This window comes from Gopherus evgoodei, chromosome 4 (genome assembly GCF_007399415.2).
Source record: "Gopherus evgoodei ecotype Sinaloan lineage chromosome 4, rGopEvg1_v1.p, whole genome shotgun sequence".
Lineage (NCBI taxonomy): Eukaryota > Metazoa > Chordata > Testudines > Testudinidae > Gopherus > Gopherus evgoodei.
The window spans coordinates 153,078,343-153,098,725 of record NC_044325.1 but is presented as its reverse complement, the minus strand read 5'-3'; the positions used below and the strand labels follow the sequence as shown (position 1 = coordinate 153,098,725).

General features: G+C 50.9%; 1 protein-coding gene across 1 annotated transcript; it reads left to right on the top strand.

The window, feature by feature from the left end:
• The first annotated feature begins 410 nt into the window (after window positions 1–410).
• Window positions 411–14,534, top strand: LOC115651487 (zinc finger protein 420-like). The gene is made up of 3 exons (XM_030562580.1): window positions 411–481; window positions 1,697–2,731; window positions 12,430–14,534. The coding sequence occupies exons 2-3, from the start codon at window positions 1,705–1,707 to the stop codon at window positions 13,185–13,187; spliced, it is 1,785 nt and encodes a 594-aa protein (XP_030418440.1). The 5' UTR covers window positions 411–481; window positions 1,697–1,704; the 3' UTR covers window positions 13,188–14,534.
• Window positions 14,535–20,383: the final 5,849 nt, after the last annotated feature.

Sequence of the window (20,383 nt, the reverse complement as noted above, 5' to 3'; positions counted from 1 at the left end):
TTTCCACCTAATGTGAAGAGAAAGTGGGGAGCCAACGTGACATTGGCTAAAGCTCAGGACTGCTGGCTTCTGATCTCATTTCTGGGAGCTGAGTGGCATCTAGTGGACAGAGCAGGGGGGTGGGCACCAGGGCTCCTGGGTTGCAGCCTGCCCTATGGGAGAAGAGTGAGGGCTAGTGAACTACAGCGGGGGCGGGGCTGGGCGTCAGGACTCCTGGGTTCCATGGCCCAGATTGCCTCAGGCAAGTAACTGAATTGTTCTCTGGGTCCTTGAGGAAACAGGGATAGAAGGAACTTGAGAAAAATAATTTCCTGCAGACTGGAGAGTTTAGTGTTAATATAATAGAGAAATTCAACCCCAGCTTTCCAGAGCGGAGCCGGTGCTGGCTTAGGCTGTAATAGTGCAGGGACCTTTCTGTCCCAGCCTCCGGACACCTGGGTCCCTCCCAGGCTGGCTTCCCCCGTCCCCGTGCGTGCCAGCGGTGAGTCCCGGCTGAGGGCCGAGGGGGTGGCCTGGCCGGGCGGTGACCGGAGGCGCAGGGAGAGGGAGAGAAATGGCAGCAGAGGGCAGGAAATCGCTGTCTGGAGGAAGGGGCTGCTGGGAGGAGGGGATCGGGGGATTCGGGGCTCCCCGAACTGCATCTGGCACCAGAGACACTCTCGGGCAGCGAGGGGGAGGTCTGTGGAGCTGAGGCCAGCAGAGTCCCCCCTATGGAGCCAGCTCCACGGGAAGTTTTGAAGGGTTTAATGGTCATTTATCAAACCAGGACTTCCCCTCTTTGCTCCCCTGCAGGCAGGATTCCTGGTCCCTGACTCCGGGATGGAGCACAGGGACCAGCCATGTGTCCAGGATCTCCAGGGCACAGAAGAAAGGGGGACCCTGGCCGTCACTTGCACAGATGACAAAGGAGTGGCCTGGGCTCTGGGATTCTCCATGAACTAACAGCCAGTGCCTCGGGGTGCCATGCTAGAGCCATAGATGGGGAAGGCCCAGGGGCGGCTCTAGACATTTTGCCACCCCAAGCACAGAGGGTCTGCTGGTCCCGCGGCTTCTTCCGCCAAAACCACGGGACCAGCGGACCCTCCGCAGGCAAGCTGCCAAAGGCACCCTGTCTGCCACCCTAGCCGCGACCAGCAGAATGCCCCCCGCGGCTTGCTGCCCCAGACACTCGCTTGGAGCGCTGATGCCTGGAGCCGCCCCTGGGAAGGCCAGAGGGGGCTGCTCTGGTCAGCTCGTCTGACGTCCTGCCAAACCCAGGCCAGAGAACAGCACCTCAAACCCGTAGGGCTGGTATCCATGAGCCACAAAGCTAGGGGAGCCTTGAAGTGGCAAAATTGGCATCAGATAATTTAGGTTAGTTTGGCAATTTACAGGAGTGAAGGGATCCCAGCAAAGCTGCCTGGAGCCCTCCACAGTTCTGTCTGGTCTCACTCAGTATCATCTCCAGCAGGTCCCTGTCCCCACAGCAGGCATCATTCCCAGCTCCCACCCACTCTGCCTGACCCCTGGGAGGAGCCCAGCCATTCCCAGGGGGCTCAGCTGGGCCATTGGGGCAGAACCAGCCCCTCCACTCTCCTGTGGGGAAGGTTTTCCGGGGATTCATTTCCTGCCCTTCAGATTTTCTGCTCCCTTTTGTGCCCTGTCTCCCTGGCATAGGGGATGAGCCCTGCCTGGATTCTTCCTCTCTCCCCAGTAGGTGCTGGGATGGAGGAGGATAATCCCAAACAGGAAGGGGCTGCAGGAAGGGAGCCTCATGGGATGTCCCAGAACGCTGAGCAGGGAGAGGCCAGCGGGGCTGGACGGCAGCAGGAGACAGAGGTGATATCTCCAGATGAGACGGACATCAGGGTGGTGACGGAGCACAACCACGCCCAGGCTGAGGTGCGCCCCTACAGCTGCTCGGACTGCGGGAAGAGCTTCAGCCAGAGCTCCCACCTGGTCCAGCACCAGCGCACCCACATGGGCCAGAAGCCCTACAAGTGCACTGAATGCGGGAAGTGCTTTGTCCTCAGCTACAACCTCATTGATCACCAGCGCATCCACACCGGGGAGCGCCCCTACAAGTGCGGCCAGTGTGGGAAGGGCTTCATCCGGAGTTCCCACCTCTTCCAGCACCAGCGCATCCACACGGGCGAGCGGCCCTACCAGTGCACCAAGTGCGGGAAGAGTTTCAACCGCAATTACACCCTGGTGAAGCATTACCACACTCACGTCGGGGAGCAGCCCTTCATCTGCAGCGAGTGCGGAAAGAGCTTCAGCCTCGGCTCCTTCGCCCAGCACATCCGCACCCACACGGGTGAAAAGCCCTACAGCTGTGCCGAGTGCGGCGAGAGTTTCAGCAGCAGTTCCAACTTGAGCCAACATCGGCGCATCCACACTGGAGAGAAACCCTACAGCTGTGGCCACTGCGGGAAAAGCTTCAGCCAGAGCTCCAACCTCATCAAGCACCGGCGCATCCACACCGGAGAGAGACCCTACAGCTGCCCTGAGTGTGGCAAGACCTTCAACCAGAGCTCATCGCTCATGCAGCACCGGCGAATCCACCGCGGCGAGCGGCCCTATGAGTGCACTGAGTGCGGGAAGCGCTTCATCGACAGCTCCAAGCTCAACAAGCACCGGCGCACCCACACCGGTGAGCGGCCCTACAAATGCACCGACTGCGGGAAGGGCTTCAGAGACAGCTCTGCCCTCATGAAACACCAGCGGACCCACGCCAAGGAGATGTATCCCAGCTGCGGGGAGGGGACTCTAGGGGTGGGAAATTGACGTGACTGCAGGGGGACTCTCTGGCAGTATATCATAGGCTAGGAAACTGAGGCGTGCATGCATATCAATCATAGAAGTATTTACCAACATTCTCATGTTCATCACAGCTTAACAGATACTTTGGAGAAGGCTTCCTTGTTCAAGGTTTGCCAGCGTGCTGGCGTTGTCTCCAACTCTAAAGCATGCCCTGCCACACCCAGTCTTTTCAAGAAGGTCTATTTCTTTCACAGAGATTAGCACACAGAACAGGAAACAGCCTTAACTCAGGCTTCAGGGCCACCCCAACCTGCGGTCTTGGGCACCCCTGTTCCTGGCAGTTTCCCAGTTTCAGCCACCTCTACATAAGAACGGCCATACTAGGTCAGACCATGGTCCATCTAGCCCAGTATCCTGTCTTCTGACAGAAGCCAATGACAGGTGCTTCAGAAGGAATGAACAGAACAGAGCAATTATCAAGTGATCCATCCCTTGTCGTCCAGTCCCAGCATCTGACAGTCAGAGGCTTAGGGACACCCAGAGCATGGGATTGCATCTCATAGACTCATCGACTCTAGGACTGGAAGGGACCTCGAGAGGTCATCGAGTCCAGTCCCCTGCCCTCATGGCAGGACCAAATACTGTCTAGACCATCCCCGATAGACATTTATCTAACCTACTCTTAAATATCTCCAGCGATGGAGATTCCACAACTTCCCTAGGCAATCTATTCCAGTGTTTGACTACCCTGACAGTTAGGAACTTTTTCCTAATGTCCAGCCTAAATCTCCCTTGCTGCAGTTTAAGCCCATTGCTTCTTGTTCTATCAATGGAGGCTAAGGTGAACAAGTTTTCTCCCTCCTCCTGGTGACACCCTTTTAGATACCTGAAAACTGCTATCAGGTCCCCTCTCAGTCTTCTCTTTTCCAAACTAAACAAACCCAATTCCTTCAGCCTTCCTTCATAGGTCATGTTCTCAAGACTTTTAATCATTCTTGTTGCTCTTCTCTGGACCCTCTCCAATTTCTCCACATCTTTCTTGAAATGCGGTGCCCAGAACTGGACACAATACTCCAGTTGAGGCCTAACCAGTGCAGAGTAAAGCGGAAGAATGACTTCTCGTGTCTTGTTTACAACACACCTGTTAATGCATCCCAGAATCATGTTTGCTTTTTTTGCAACAGTATCACACTGTTCACTCATATTAAGCTTGTGATCCACTATGACCCCTAGATCTCTTTCTGCCATACTCCTTCCTAGACAGTCTCTTCCCATTCTGTATGTGTGAAACTGATTGTTCCTTCCTAGGTGGAGCACTTTGCATTTATCTTTATTGAACTTCATCCTGTTTACCTCAGACCATTTCTCCAATTTGTCCAGATCGTTTTGAATTTTGACCCTGTCCTCCAGAGCAGTTGCAATCCCTCCCAGTTTGGTATCGTCCGCAAACTTAATAAGCGTACTTTCTATGCCAACATCTAAATCGTTGATGAAGATATTGAACAGAACCGGTCCCAAAACAGACCCCTGCGGAACCCCACTTGTTATACCTTTCCAGCAGGATTGGGAGCCATTAACAACTACTCTCTGAGTACGGTTATCCAGCCAGTTATGCACCCACCTTATAGTAGCCCCATCTAAATTGTACTTTCCTAGCTTATCTATAAGAATATCATGCAAAACTGTATCAAATGCCTTACTAAAGTCTAGGTATATCACATCCACCGCTTCTCCCTTATCCACAAGGCTCGTTATCCTATCAAAGAACGCTATCAGATTAGTTTGACATGATTTGTTCTTTACAAATCCATGCTGGCTATTCCCTATCACCTTACCACCTTCCAAGTGTTTGCAGATGATTTCTTTGATTACCTGCTCCATTATCTTCCCTGGCACAGAAGTTAAACTAACTGGTCTGTAGTTTCCCGGGTTGTTTTTATTTCCCTTTTTATAGATGGGCACTATATTTGCCCCCTTCCAGTCTTCTGGAATCTCCCCCGTCTCCCATGATTTCCCAAAGATAATAGCTAGAGGCTTAGATACCTCTTCCATTAACTCCTTGAGTATTCTAGGATGCATTCCATCAGGCCCTGGTGACTTGCAGGCATCTAACTTTTCTAAGTGATTTTTTACTTGCTCTTTCCTTATTTTCTCTTCTAAACCTACCCTCTTCCCGTAAGCATTCACTATACTAGACATTCCTTCAGACTTCTCAGTGAAGACCGAAACAAAGAAGTCATTAAGCATCTCTGCCATTTCCAAGTCTCCTGTTACTGTTACCCCCTCCTCATTGAGCAGTGGGCCTACCCTGTCCTTAGTCTTCCTCTTGCTTCTAATGTATTGATAAAAAGTCTTCTTGTTTCCCTTTATTCCCATAGCTAGTTTGAGTTCATTTTGTGCCTTTGCTTTTCTAATCTTGCCTCTGCATTCCTGTGTTATTTGCCTATATTCATCCTTCGTGATCTGACCTAGTTTCCATTTTTTATATGACGCCTTTTTATTTTGTAGGTCACGCAAGATCTCCAGGGTAAGCCAAGGTGGTCTTTTGCCACATTTTCTATCTTTCCTAACCATCGGAATAACTTGCTTTTGGGCCCTTAAGAGCATCCCTTTGAAAAACTGCCAACTTTCCTCAGTTGTTTTTCCCCTCAGTCTTAATTCCCATGGGACCTTGCCTATCAGCTCTCTGAGCTTACCAAAATCCGCCTTCCTGAAATCCATTGTCTCTATTCTGCTGTACTCCCTTCTACCTTTCCTTAGAATTGCAAATTCTATGATTTCATGATCACTTTCACCCAAGCTTCCTTCTACTTTCAAATTCTCAACAAGTTCCTCCCTATTGGTTAAAATCAAGTCTAGAACAGCTTCCCCCCTAGTAGCTTTTTCAACTTTCTGAAATAAAAAGTTGTCTGCAATGCAGTCCAGGAACTTATTGGATAGTCTGTGCCCCGCGGTGTTATTTTCCCAACATATATCTGGATAGTTGAAGTCCCCCATCACCACCAAATCTTGGGCTTTGGATGATTTTGTTAGTTGTTTGAAAAAAGCCTCATCCACCTCTTCCGCCTGATTAGGTGGCCTGTAGTAGACTCCCAGCACGACATCACTTGTGTTTTTTACCCCTTTTAGCCTAACCCAGAGACTCTCCATCCTTCCGTCTCCTATGTCCATCTCCACCTCAGTCCAAGTGTGTACATTTTTAATATATAAGGCAACACCTCCTCCCTTTTTCCCCTGTCTATCCTTCCTGAGCAAACTATACCCGTCCACACCAACATTCCAGTCATGTGTATTATCCCACCAAGTTTCAGTAATCTGTGGCCATCTTGGCTAATAGCCATTGATGGACCAATCCTCCCTAAACTTAGCTAATTCTTTTTTGAACCTAGTTATATTTTTGGTCTTCACAACATCCCCTGGCAATGAGTTCCACCGGTTGACTGTGAGTTGTGTGAAGAAGTATTTCCTTCTGTTTGTTTTAAACCTGCTGCCTATTCATTTCATTGGGTGACCCCCTGGTTCCTGGGTTATGTGAAGGAGTAAATAACATGGCCTTATTCACTTTCTCAACACCACGGTTTTATAGACTTATATCCTAGGGCTAGTGAGGGATAGCTCACTGGTTTGAGTATCAGCCTGCTAAACACAGGGTTGTAAGTTAAACCCTTGAGGGGGCCATTTAGGGATCTGGGGCAAAAAAAATGGGGGGGGAGTGGTACTTGATCCTGCTGTGAAGGCAGGGGACCAGACTCAATGATCTTTCAAGGTCCCTTCCAGCTCTATGAGATAGGTATTACCTCCCCACCCCCTTAGTCATCTCTTTTCCAAGTTGAACACTCCCAGTCTTTTTAATCTTTCCTCATATGGAAGCTGTTCCATACCCCTAATCATTTTTGTGGCCCTTCTCTATACCTTTTCCATTTTTAACATATCTTTTTGAGATGAGGCAATCAGAACGACATGCAGTATTCAAGGTGTGGGCATACCATGGCTTTACACAGTGGCAGGGCTTCTTCCCTGAGGCCCCCCTTGCTCCAGGGACCCATCACAGGAAGTAGCTCCACTCCAGTGTGGCTTTCCCACTCCAGGGATCAGCCTGTCTCAATCTTTCCTCCCTCTAGCCACTTATTAGTAGCCCTTTATGGGCTCAGATGTAGCCCAGCCATCTTTAATTAGCTGGATTGAGCTCACCTGCTCTTGTCCGGGGGGTGGGGGGGGGGGCGGCTGGACTTAGTCTATCCACAGGGACCAGCTACCCTGGGATACAGCCCTGGGGGAAAGAAGGGGATATGCTGGAGTATTCTGTCTATCTTGCTGGGTGGTGCTGTGGGTCCTGGAAAATATTAAAAGGAAATGAAATAAAAAGATGTGGGATCTTTAGATCAATGTCTGTAACCCCTGACTGCATCAGCATTAAGGGCAGATTCTGATCTCATGACACCCATGTAAATCCCATGTAACCCCTCTGATGTCAGTGGAGTTAAGGGCTGGATTCTGATCTTAGTGTCCCTGGTGTAAATCCAGAGTGACCCCAGTGATGTCAATAGAGCAGGGCTGGATTCTAATGGGTCTTATTAACAAAATTCTGGTTTGTTTGTTCCTTTAAGAGCCATGTTCAATTGCTGGATAACACACAAAGGTTCTGATCTGTTTTTTATCCATGCTGCTAGTGAGTTACTCTCGGTCCTGGTATAATGGGTTTCTCACACAGAAATCCAGTAATTCGAAGGACCTGATTCTGATCGCACACTAGAGTAAATCCAGAAGGACTTCAGGAATGTCAGCAGGATAACTATGGATTTGAATCACTGGGACTGAGATCAGAATCCAGGCCTGACTCCAGTGACTGAGTGGGGGTGCTGCTGGATTTACACCAGAGTCACTGAGATCACAATCCAGCTCCATGATTTTAAAGTTCTGGTGATACCGTAACTTAGACCATGGGAGGATCAGATGCTGGTGAAATTATACTTCTGTATTGACCAAAATTCTGCCTTCTGCTACATGAGCACTTCAGTGGGAGTGGCATGCTGACTGGGTCCCATTGAATGGTTGGTTGGTTGTTTTTGCATTTGTCTGTTTCCAATAAACTCTGATGCTTAAGGCACACCTAAGAGGGAAAGACTATGTGTTATCATTTTAAACCTTGCTCTTTCCACTGAAATAGCTAAAACCTGTAGTTTACACATCTCTCATCTCTCCAGCCTCAACCCCACTGAGTCTGTGGCATTTTTCTACAAGAGGCCATGAAAAGTGGGATGGGGCTTGATGGGGGATTTTTAGCTCATCCTTTAATAATAGAAGTGTCAGGGCTTGGAGCTCTCTCTGTAGCTGTCATGACCAGGGAGCTGGGAATTTCTTCTCTTCCTGAATTAAGGGAGGTGGAGGCAAAGGCCCCCAGACTGGGATTCAAACCCACAGATCCCAGCACCACCCTCTTTCACAGATCCCCCACTCAGCCCCTGCTGAGTTGTTTCCTTTCTTCTCCCCTTGTAAAGTAGTCCCTGCAGCCTCTGATCATGTCTGTTGCTCTGCCCTTGGCTCCCCGCATCTGTCTATATCTCTCCAGGATTGAGGGACCCAGAGATGAGCCAAAAGAGCCTCTCCTGGGTTATATAGACAGGAACTATCCCCTCTGTTCTCAGGTCCGGGAATGGGACATGCAGCCTTTCCCTTCCCAGCCTCAAGGCAGGAGAGTGAGTGGGGAATGGGATACGGGGCCTTCCCCCTTTAGGGGAGCCAGCTCCAGTCCAGCCCCAGGGCAGTGGGACTGGCTGACTCGGGGGCAGGAAATGGAATACAGACCAGGACTTCAGTGTGTGAATCTCGTTTGCTGTGTTCATGAGGCCTAGTGTGAAATGAGTTGGGTCTCAGCCTGATAGGAACAAACAGGTGTGCACTAGACCACAGTCCACACAAAATTGTGAGGTCAGTGACAGCAGGGGCCATGAATCCTGAGACATTTCTGCCTCCTCAGCTCCCTCCAGTATTAAGACTGAGGTATTTACCACATGCCTGTGACCCCATCCACCTCAGGCCCCAACCTCCCACCCAACTGCCACAGAGCTGCCGAACCACAACATACGCAACTACCATGGAACCTCCAGAGCCCAACATTCCACCCAAGTGCCACGGAACCTCCAGAAAACAAACCCTCCAGTTTTGTTCAATATCTTCATCAATTATCTGGACGATGGTATGGACTGCACCCTCAGCAAGTTTGCAGGTGACACTAAACTGGGAGGAGTGGTAGATACGCTGGAGGGTAGGGATAGGATACTGAGGGACCTAAACAAATCAGAGGATTGGGCCAAAAGAAACCTGATGAGGTTCACCAAGGACAAGTGAAGAGTCCTGCACTTAGGACGGAAGAATCCCATGCACTGCTACAGACTAGGGACAGAATAGCTAGGCAGCAGTTCTGCAGAAAAGAACCTAGGGGTTACTGTGTACGAGAAGGTGGATATGAATCATCAGTGTGCACTTGTTGCCAAGAAGGCTAATGTCATTTTGGGCTGTATTAGTAGGGGCATTGCCAGCAGATCGAGGGACGTTATCATTCCCCTCTATTCAGCGTTGGTGAGGCCTCATCTGGAGTTCTGCATCCAGTTTTTGGCCCTACACTACAAGAAGGATGTGGAAAAATTGGAACGAGTCCAGCGGAGGGCAACAAAAATGATTAGGGGGCTGGAGCACATGACTTATGAGGAGAGACTGAGGGAACTGGGATTGTTTAGTCTGCAGAAGAGAAAAATGAAGGGGGATTTGACATCTGCTTTCAACTACCTGAAGGGGGGTTCCAAAGAGGATGGATCTAGACTGTTCTCAGTGGTACCTGATGACAGAACAAGGAATAATGGTCTCAAGTTGCAGTGGGGGAGGTTTAGTTTGAATATTAGGAAACACTATTTCACTAGGAGAGTGGTGAAGCACTGGAATGGGTTACCTAGGGAGGTGGTGGAATCTCCTTCCTCAGAGGTTTTTAAAGTCAGGCTTGACAAAGCCCTGGCTGGGATGATTTAGGTGGGGATTGGCCCTGCTCTGAGCAGGGGGTTGGACTAGATACCTCCTGAGGTCCCTTCCAACCCTGATATTCTATGATTCTAGATCTGCCACAGAACCTCCAGGCCCCAACATTCCACTCGGGTGCCACAGAACCTCCAGACCCCAGCACCCCCCACCCGAATGCCACAGAACCGCCAGTGCCTATCCTGCCCCCCACCCCCATGGAACGGCTAGACCCCCAACATTCCATCGGAAATGGACCGTCTCCTAAAAGCAGCTGATTTCCTCCTGCAGAGGTTACTCTGGGGGGGCGCTAGGCAGCGTGGAGCCGGGGAAGCTGTTCGCTCTTGCTGGGTTTCACCCCGCGGTGGGACAAGAGCACTTTAACTGAGACACGGGACCCCGAACCCCAGGGAGCCCATAATGCGGATACCATCCGTTTCCTCTCCAATCTCTAGAGAGAGAAAGACTGCACCAGCGCCCTCAGGGAAATCTACCGCCTGGTACCCCTCCCTGGGCACATCCCCTAGGGAGAGGGCACCCTATTGCTCCCCACGCTGGTCTAGTCTATAGTGTCTTTCCCAGGGGCTCCCATATCTGCCCAGACCAGTCTCTCCGTGTTAGGCGCCTTTGCCTATTAATTGTATCCGGCAAATCCCTGGGTTAAAAACATAGAGATCGGAAGCGCCCAGGACTAGAGTGGAGCCGGGATGAGCAACCCTCCCGTTTTGCAACTAGGTGCAGTTTCCACCATGGAACATAACCATGGCGCTGGGGTGCAGGAGGGTTGCAGGCTATGGGGAGTTTGAGTGAGGGGTGCAGGCTCTGACCTGGGGCAGGGGATTGGGGTACAGGAGGGGGTGCAGACATGTGAGCTCTGTGAGGGAGTTAGCAATTCAGCACGTTGTACAAGAGAAAGGAGCTGCCGTGATTTCACATAGACAAAGAAACTAATAGAAGACACTTTTACATAGTCAAAATGTGAGAGGCAGAGTTGGAGGGAGGGAGGGGGCGTCTGTACAATATTTCACGGCATTGGATCTCCTGGCTGGAGCAGTAACGTAGCCCTGCAACACTTGTACACGATAGAGAGGAGCTGCAGTGTCTAAGCTTTGACGGTCTAGGAATTGGGCTGCCTGTGCCTTTAAGACCCCAGCCCCAGGAACCCGCCCCCTGCTCGGGGGCTGACATGCACCGTCCTGTGAGCAGAAGGAAAACAGCCTCTGCACCCCCCTCCCCTCCCAGATTAGCGAGCACAGCAGGTGGCTCCTCCCACAGGGTCACTGTTCCCCCCTCTCCCTAAATGGGGGTTTGTCCCCGCACAGGGTCTGGCAGCGTCTCCCCTTCCCTCCCCCCCGGCTTAACCCCGGCTACCACCCCACACCCCCGATTTTCCCCCTTCAGCCCCTCTTCTGCCGCTACCTACAGCAGCTTGATCCCCCCTGGCCAGTAAATGTCTGCCCCCCGCTCAGACCCTGGCAGCTCCGCCCGCTGCGATCTCCCCCCCCCCCCCATCCTTTTAAATCCCTCCAAAGAGCAGGCAGCAAATCCTAAGTAGAAGTGAGGGCAGAGAGAGGGCAGCGGCGTCAGCGAACATTACTGGGCATGCGCAGTTCGGATGCGCCTGCTCAGTGCACCCAAACTAGGGACTCGGGAGTGGGACGTTCCCGTCCCAGCAGCATCCCGGACACCTGGGTCCCGAGCCGCGCTCCCGGCCCGAGTGTGCGCAGGGGGAGGCCCTGTCTGCAGCCCCGCGCGGGGGGGATCGCGTGTGAGCGGGGGGCAGGGGACGGAGAGGCAGCAGAGGCAGGAAATCGCTGCCCGGAGGAAGGCGGGGAGACCCCCCCCAGCCCGCGCCGGGGCAGCGCGGGGGGATCTGTGCAGCTGGGCTCCGCATGGTGCCCCCAGCCCAGCCCGCTCGAGGGCAGCAGGGACGGGGGGGAGGGGTACCTGGGCTTGGTATTAAAGCCCGGGCGCGTTGTCCGCTCTTAGCCCTCGGGGGAGATCATCTCTCCAAGCCCCGTATCGCCTGTTTCTTTCCCCGGCAGCAGGATCCCCCGCCCCTGCCGCGATCCCCCACATGGAGCCCGGGGCAGAGCCGAGGGGCCTGGATCTCCAGGGCTCCCCGGGAAGGGAGATCTCCAGAGGCGTCCACACAGGTGAGGAATGAGCGACATAGGGTGGGAGTGAAGGGAACAGGTGGGATCCCCAACCAAGCCAGCGGGAGCCCCCCAGTTCTGCCTCCACTCGCTCTGTATCGTCCCCAGCAGGTCCCTGTTCTCATGGCAGGTGTCACTCCCGGATCCCACCCCCAGCACGAGCCCTCCTCTCCCCCAGCCTTTCTCTGAAGGCTCAGCTGGGATGTTGGGGCAACCCCAGCCCCTCCTCTCCCCTCAGGGAAGGATTTTTGGGGGGTTGTTTCTCACACTCATGTTTCCTGCTCAGTGACAAACCCCTTTGTTATCCTTTCTCACCCCGACCCCTGGCTGGATTCTCTCTCTCTCCCAGCAGGTGCCAGGACAGAGGAGGGCAACTCCAAGCAGGAAGGCCCTGCGGGAGCAAAGCTGCATGGGACGTCCCACTGTCCCAAGCAGGGAGATGATGCCTGTGGGGGACAACAGCAGGGAGCCCCCCTGGGGCAGAGACCTAATGATCTCGCCCAGCTGGCCTCCATCCCAGCAGAGAAACCCTACAAATGCCACGAGTGCAACAAAAGCTACAGCCTGAGCTCCAACTTGAGCCGCCATCGCAGGAGCCACACGGGAGAGAGATCCCACAAATGCACCCAGTGCGGGAAGAGCTTCCACTTCAACTCCCAGCTTGTCCAGCACCAGATCAGCCACACTGGGGAGCGACCCTACAAATGCCCCGACTGCGGGAAGAGCTTCGGTGTGAGCTCCAACCTTCTCCAGCACCAGCGCATCCATTGGGTGGAGCGACCCTACAGCTGTGCCAACTGTGAGAAGAGCTTTGGCCACAGCTCCCTCCTGGTCCAGCACCAGCGCAGGCATATGGACGAGAGACCCTACAAGTGTGGGGAGTGCGGGAAGGCTTTTGGGGTGAGCTCGGCTCTGATCCGACACCAGCGGATCCACACGGGTGAGAGGCCTTACAAGTGTCTGGTTTGTGGGAAGAGCTTCAACCTTAGCTCCAACCTCTTCACCCATCGCAGGATCCACTGGGACGAGAAACCTTATAAATGCCCTGAATGTGGGAGGAGCTTCAGCCAGAGCTCAAGCCTCAGCCGCCACCAGATCAGCCATACAGGAGAACGACCATACAAATGCCCTGAGTGTGGAAAGTGCTTCAACCAGAGCTCCCTCCTGATCCGGCACCAGCGGATCCACACGGGGGAGCGACCCTACAGATGCTCCCAGTGCTGGAAGAGCTTCCTACGGAGCTCCCAGCTGAAGAGACACCAGAGAGTTCACACTAGGTAGGGGGCAGTGATTGATGACTCTCTGTAGCAGTTCTACAGACCAACCAGGATCATTTGGATAATTGGGATCGTCTCAACAAGATGTGTTTTAAGACAGCCAAATGCAATGCTGTACATTCAGGAATGTATTTTGCATTTACTGAGTGAAGGACTGTATCCTGGGACACAGTGACTCTGAATAGGACTTACGGGTCCTGGTGGATAACCAGTTGACTATCAACTCCCAGTGTCATGCCCTAGCTAAGAGGGTAATGTGATTCTTTGATCTATAAACTGAGGAATATTGAGTAGCAATGGAGAGGGGGTATCACCTCTGTATGCGGCATTGGGGAGAACTTGTAGGAGACTGCATCCAGTTCTGGAATGCACCCTTCAGAAAGGGTGCTGACAAATTAGAAAGGGTTCAGAAAAGAGCCACAAGAACAATGTGAAGTCTGGGAAACCTTTGTAGTGAGCCACTAAAGAGGTTTGATCTATTTAGCTTATCCAAGAAAAGATGAGTCGATGACTGGATCCCAGTACCGACATGGGGAGGAGAATTCTGATATCAGAAGGTTCTTCAGAGTAGCAGCCAAAGGCTAAATGAGATCCAATGGCAGGAAGCTGAAGGGAGACAAATTCAGACTGGAAAGAATGTGTGAATTTCTAGCAGTGGGGGAAATTAACCACTAGAACAACTCACTGAGGGATGTAGTGGATTCACCTGGAGTCTTTACACCAAGCCTGGACGACTGTAAAAGCTCTGCTCTAGCACCATCAAAAGTTCTGGGCTGGCTGCAGGAATCACTCGGTGAGGTCCTTCGGCCAGGGTTATGCAGGAGGTCAGGCCAGGTGGTCAGAATGGTCCCTTCTGGCTGTAAACTCTACGAATCCCTCACCCCCCTCTGCCCAACTGTGGGAAGCAGAGTGTGATAGAGACACAAAATGAAGGATTCACATAAACGTGTCAAAGCAGGAAGAACTAAGACTAAGAGGCCACGTGGTCCTCGAAGTCAGCAGATCTGGATTGTATTCCTGCCTCGGCTACTGACTGGCTGTGTGTCCTTAGACAAGTCCCTTTCCCATCTGTGCCTCAGTTTACTCTCCTGCCCTTTCTGTTTTCCCTTGTGAGCCCTTTGGAACAGGGACTGTCCTTGCTCTGGGTGTGTGTTGCACCCGGCACAATGGGGTCCTGATCTGGAGTGGGCCTGTGGATGTGGCTGTAATAGAAATAACTAACGAATTAGGAAGCTTTAGCGTCATTCACAGATGACTCTGTCACCTCCTCCTTGTGCTGCTTTATCCCTGCTGTAAGTGACGTCCCATAACCCAAGCCTGTTGGCTGAGCAAAATGAGATCTTATCCTGAACGCCAGGCATTTGTGTTTGTCAATCAGACAACCGGGAGGGGGTAAATGCGGGATAGAGAGCTCTTGGCATGGGGAAAAGAGGGAGCTGGGGGGGACACATAGAGCCCCTGACTTGGGTGTGATGGGGGGACACACAGAGCCCCTGGCATGGGGAAGAGGGGGCAATCAGGGGGACAGACACAGAGCTCCTGGGATAGGGCTGAGGTTCAGGTAGTCCCTGAAGTAGAAGTGGCTGGGAGGATGGTACACAGGGAGTTCATGGGGGATGTAGAGGAGTAAAGAGGTTATTGTATCTCTGCATTTGGCAGTGGTGCTACCACTTCAGGAATCCTGTGTCCAGTGCTGGAACCCACAATTCCAGAAGGATGTTGATACATTGGAGAGAGTCATAGAAGAGCCACAAGAATGATTAAAGGATTAGAAAACCTGCCTTAATAGTGACAGACTCAAGGAGCTCAACCTATTTAACTTTCCAAAGAGAAGGTTAGGGGGTGACTTGATCCCAGTCTGTAAGTACCTACACGAAGAACAAATATTTCATAATGGGCTCTTCAGTCTAGCAGAGATCCAACGGCTGGAAGTGGAAACTAGACAAATTCAGACTGGAAACAAGGTGTAAATTTTTAACAGTGAGAGTAATTAACCACTGGAACAATTTACCAAGGGTCGTGGTAGATTCTCCATCACTGACCATTTTGAAATGGAGATTGGCTGAATTTCTAAAAGTTCTGCTCTAGGAATTATTTTGGAGCAGGTCTCTGGCCTTTGTTTTCCAGGAGGTCAGAAGAGATGATCACAATGGTCCCTTCTGGCCTTGGCATCTATGAGGAGCCCCTGGTGGGTGCAATGAACTCAGCGAACAGAAGAAACAAAGTGTGGGACCCCCTAGTATAGAATGTAGGTCACTTCAGGAGCTGAAATGAGCGATATGTCAGAGCCCTTCATTCCCTGCTCCCACCCCACATCCCTGGGGCCTCCCAGGAGGTCTCCAGCAGAACTACAGAAAAGGAGACTTTGATCAGGAGCACTGGTCAGGCACCAGGACCACACTGGGCTTATGCTGTACGTTATTAGGTATTGTGACGGGTTGCTCCGTCCCCCTTCCAGGGTAACACCTGATTTTACTGAGGTATCACTGAGCCCGCCTGTTCTGCCAGCCTAGGCTGCCTCATCCTGTCCTGCTGAGCCAGGCCCTCAAGCCTCCTCCAGCACACACCCAAATAGGGCCACACCCAGCTGCAAAAAGACACATGCTGAGTTCAGCTCTGCATGGGACAACTCAGCTTGGGGATTGCCCAGCATTCAAGAGCACACCCCCTCTGGAGTGTAAACCCAAAATTGTCTTGTCTTCTGCTGCACAGACAACTGTACAGCGTAAGCTCTTGAAAATCGCCCCCTCCCTCAATGGGGAGGAAGATCACAGCTTTTTGCCCCCCAGTTATGAAATGCACAAACTGGAGAAAACAAACACAAGTTTATTAACTACGAAGGATAGATTGTAAGCGATTTAAAGGGATAGCAAACAGATCAAAGCACGGGTCACTTGCTGGAGGATTCTCTGCACCTTGAAGTCTTTAAACCACAAGCTGAGGATTTCAATAGCTCAGACATAGGTCAGGGTTTGTTACAGGAGCGGGTGGGTGAGATTCTGTGGCCTGCGTTGCGCAGGAGGAGAAGATCATAAGGGTCCCTTCTGACCTTAAAGTCTATGAGATTACTGAGCAAATAAAACAAACATGCAAACTAAGATTAATACACTAAAGAAACTGGCTACAAGCAGTAATTTCTCACCCATAGTGTTGTTTTAAGCAGGTTGCAGAGTTTCTTGAACTTTCAGAACTTCTCTTTCTTGCAGCTTAGAACTCCACATATTCCATTCACAGGCCAGACACCTTCTAACCCGGGCCCTGTACTTTCTTCCCTCACTCACATGTAGGTGTTTTCAGCAGTCATCCTGGGCCGGGAATCAGTGAAGAACCGACCAAGATTAACTCACTTCCCTTTACATATGACGGGAATATATATTTACATATGGCGGGAATCCTTTGTTTCTCAGTTTGGTCCCTAGCCCCTATTAGTGGAAAAATACTAGTAGGCCAAGATGACCTACTCCAGGTGACAATGATCACATGACCCTGCAGTGTCAAAGCAGCATCCCAGGAAGCTTCTCAGGAAGGTAGGAGATAAGCATCTTCACAGTCCTGTTGTTCTCCCTAACGGCGCATCCAGGCTGATTCCTACTGTCTGGTAAGCATTCCCCAGGTGTAAACACAGTTGTAATTGTTACATAGTCAACATTCATAACTTCAGATACAGAAATGATACATGCATACAAAACAGGATAATCATACTCAATACATCATAACCTTTCCCAATGATACCTCACATGATCCATCTTGCATAAAACATATCTTAGTTATGCCATATTCCTATAACAATATCTCTAAGAATATGGGGCGCAATGTCACAGATGTATTATGGTAGCATCTAGGAGCCCCAGCCCAGTCATGAGCCAACACCTCATTATGCAGGTGCTGCACCAACACAGGATGTGGGGGGAATCATATTGAGGAAGCATCAGTAAGCTCCAGGACTCCTGGGTTCTATTTTCTAAGAGAAGAAGGGTGGCCCACTGACTGATTCCCATTCCCTGCTCCACTGCAAATTGCCTGTGTGGACTTTGGCAAAGCCTCATGGGCAGATCCCAAAAGGTATTTGGGTCTCCAGTATCTTTTTTTAAAACCAGACACCCAGTGTCATGTCCTGCCTATTGAATTCTGGGGGAAGACACATCTGAAGGCCCTTCCCCTCATCTGATTTGTTTTTGACAAAGCCATACTGACTGTTATTTATCACCTTATCTTCTAGATGTTTGTAAATTGATTGCTTAATTATTTGTCCCATTATCTTTCCGGGAACAGAAGTAAAGTTGGCTGGTCTGTATTTCCTCAGGCTGTCCTTACTTCCCTTTTTAAAGATGGGCACTATATTTGCCCTTTTCCAGTCTTCTGGAATCTGTCCTGTCTTCCTTGCCTATTCAAAGATAATTGCTAATGGCTCAGATATCTCCTCAGTCAGCTCCCTGAGTATTCTCAGGTGTTTTTCATCAGGCCCTGGTGACTTGAAGCCACTTAATTTGTCAGAGTAATTTTTAACTTGTTCCTTCCCTATTTTAGCCTCTTCTGTTCCTACCTCATTTTCACTGGCATTCACTACGTTAGACATCCAATCGCCACCAACCTCTTTGGTGAAAACCAAAACAAAGAAGTCATTAAGCACCTCTGGCATTTCCACATTCTCTGTTAATATTTCTCCCCCTCATTGAGTAACGGGCCTACCCTGTCTTTGGTCTTCCTCTTGCTTCTAACATATTTGTGGAATGTTTTCTTGTTACCTTTTATGTCCCTAGCTAGTTTGATCTCCTCTTGTGCCTTAGCTTTTTCTAATTTTGTCCCTACATACTTGTGTTATTTGTTTATCTTCATTCTTTGTAATTTGACCAAGTTTCCACTTTCTGTAGGACTCTTGATTTTTAGATCATTGAAGATCTCTTGGTTAAGCCAGGGTGGTCTCTTGCCATCCTTCCCATCTTTCCTATGCAGTGGGATAGTTTGCTCTTGGGCCCATTGTGCTATTAGCCAGGATGGGTAAGGAATGGTGTCCTAGACTCTGTTTGTCAGAGGATGGATATGGATCTTGGGAGACAGATCACTTGATCATTACCTGTGAGGTTCACTCCCTCGGGGGCACCTGGCATTAGCCACTGTCGGCAGATAGGATACTGGGCTAGATGGACCTTTGATCTGACCCAGTATGGCCGTTCTTGTGTTCTCATGCCCTTAATAATGTCTCTTTGAAAAACTGCCAACCGTCTTCTATTGTTTTTCCCCTTAGACTTGCTTCCAATGGGATCTTACCTACCAACTCCCTGATTTTTCTAAAGGGTGCCTTCTTGAAATCCATTGTCTTTATTGTGCTGTTCTCCCTCCCACCATTCCTTAGAATCATGAACTCTACCATTTCATGATCACTTTCGCCCAAGCTGCTTTCCACTTTCAAATTCTCAACCAGTTCCTCTCTATTTGTCAAAATCAAATCTAGAACAGCCTCTCCCCTGGTAGCTGTCTCCATGTTCTGAAATAAAAAATTGCTTCCGATACATTCCAAGAACTTATTGGATAATCTGTGCCCTGCTGTGTTATTTTCTCAAAAGATGTCTGGATAGTTGAAGTCCCCCATCACCATCAAGTCCTGTGCTCTGGATGATTTTGTTAGCTGTTTAAAAAAAGCCTCATTCACCTCTTCTTCCTGGTTAGGTCGTCTGTAGTAGACCTCTACCATGACTTCATCCTTTTTTTTTTTTTTACCCCTGTTATCCTTACCCAGAGAATTTCATCATCTGTCTCTTATTTCTATCTCAACTGCAGTCGAAGCGTATACATTTTTAATACATAAGGCAACACCTTCTCCCATTTTTCCCCGCCTGTCCTTCCTAAGCAAGCTGTACCCTTCTAGACCAATATTCCACTCGTGTATTATCCCACCAAGTCTCTGTGATGCGAACTATGTCATAGTTGTGTTTATTTACTAGCATTTTGAGTTCTTCCTGCTTATTCCCCATACTTCTTGCATTCATATACAGACATCTAAGACACTGATTTGATTTCCCCCACCCCAGTTCTGTCTTGTCTCTCCCTTATCCCTCCTATAAGAGCCCATGCTCCCCCCAAATCCCAAACCTTCTCCCAGGTCTCCATGTTTTTGATTTACCTGTGGGCTTTGGTCACCTGACACCTTCAAACCTAGTTTAAAACCCTCCTCATTTGGTTAGCCAGTCTCTAGCCAAATATGCTCTTCCCCTTCCTCGATAGGTGAACCTCATCTCTGCTTAGCAGCCCTTCTTCCTGGAACAGCATCTGTGGTCAAGGAAGCTGAAGCCCTCCTGGCGACACCATCTTTGCAGCCAGGCATTCACCTCTAGGATGCATCTGTCCCTGCCTGGGCCCCTACCCTTGACTGGAAAGATAGAGGCGATAGGAGCCCCCAGCTCCTTCACCCTCACTCCCCAACCCACAGGAACTGCAGGGGCATGTTGGCCCCTCTCAGGAGTGGGGGAGTGGCATGGGGCCAGGGTAGGCAGGGAGCCTGCCTTAGCGACAACCACACTGCATCACCAAATGGGAGCTGCCGGAGGTAAATGCTGCCCAGTGGGAGGCTGCACCCTAACCCCCAGCCCTGAGCCCTTCCTGGAGCCAGCACCTCAAACCCCCTCCTGCATCCTAAGCCCCAGACCTGAGCGCCCTCCCAGAGCCAGCACCCCCAAACCAGCCCTGAGCCCCCTCCTGGAGCCAGCACCCTATAACTCCTCCTGCAACCCAACTCCAGTCCTGACCCCCCTCCCAGAGCCAGCACACCTACCCCCTCATGCACCCAACACTCTGCCCCAGCCCTGACCCCTCTCCCAGAGCCAACATGCTGTACCCCTTCCTGTACCACAATAATCTGCCCCAGACCAGAGCCCTCTGCTGCACCCAAACTCCCTCCTTGAGCTTGCACCCTCACCCCCTCCTGCACCCCAACCCCTGGCCCCAGGCTCAGCCGAAAGCCTCCTCTCACACTGTGAACCCCTCAGCCCCAGCCCAGAGCCCGCACCCCCTCCCACACCATTAACCCCCTGCCCCAGCTGGGTGAAAGTGAGCGAGGGTTGGGGAGAGTGAGTGGGGGAGAATGGAGTGAGTGGGGTGAGGCTTTGGGGAAGGAGTGAGAATAGATCCTGGGTTGCCCTTAAATTCAATAAGTGATCTTGGGCATAAAAAGGTTGGAGATCAGTGCCCTACATGCCAACCAGT

Excerpts from the sequence above, each read along its gene's own strand:
- LOC115651487 (XM_030562580.1), top strand. The coding sequence starts at position 1,705 with ATGGAGGAGGATAATCCCAAACAGGAAGGGGCTGCAGGAAGGGAGCCT. Across the intron at positions 2,732-12,429 it reads CGCCAAGGAGATGTATCCCA|AGAAACCCTACAAATGCCAC; the intron begins GCTGCGGGGAGG and ends CCATCCCAGCAG.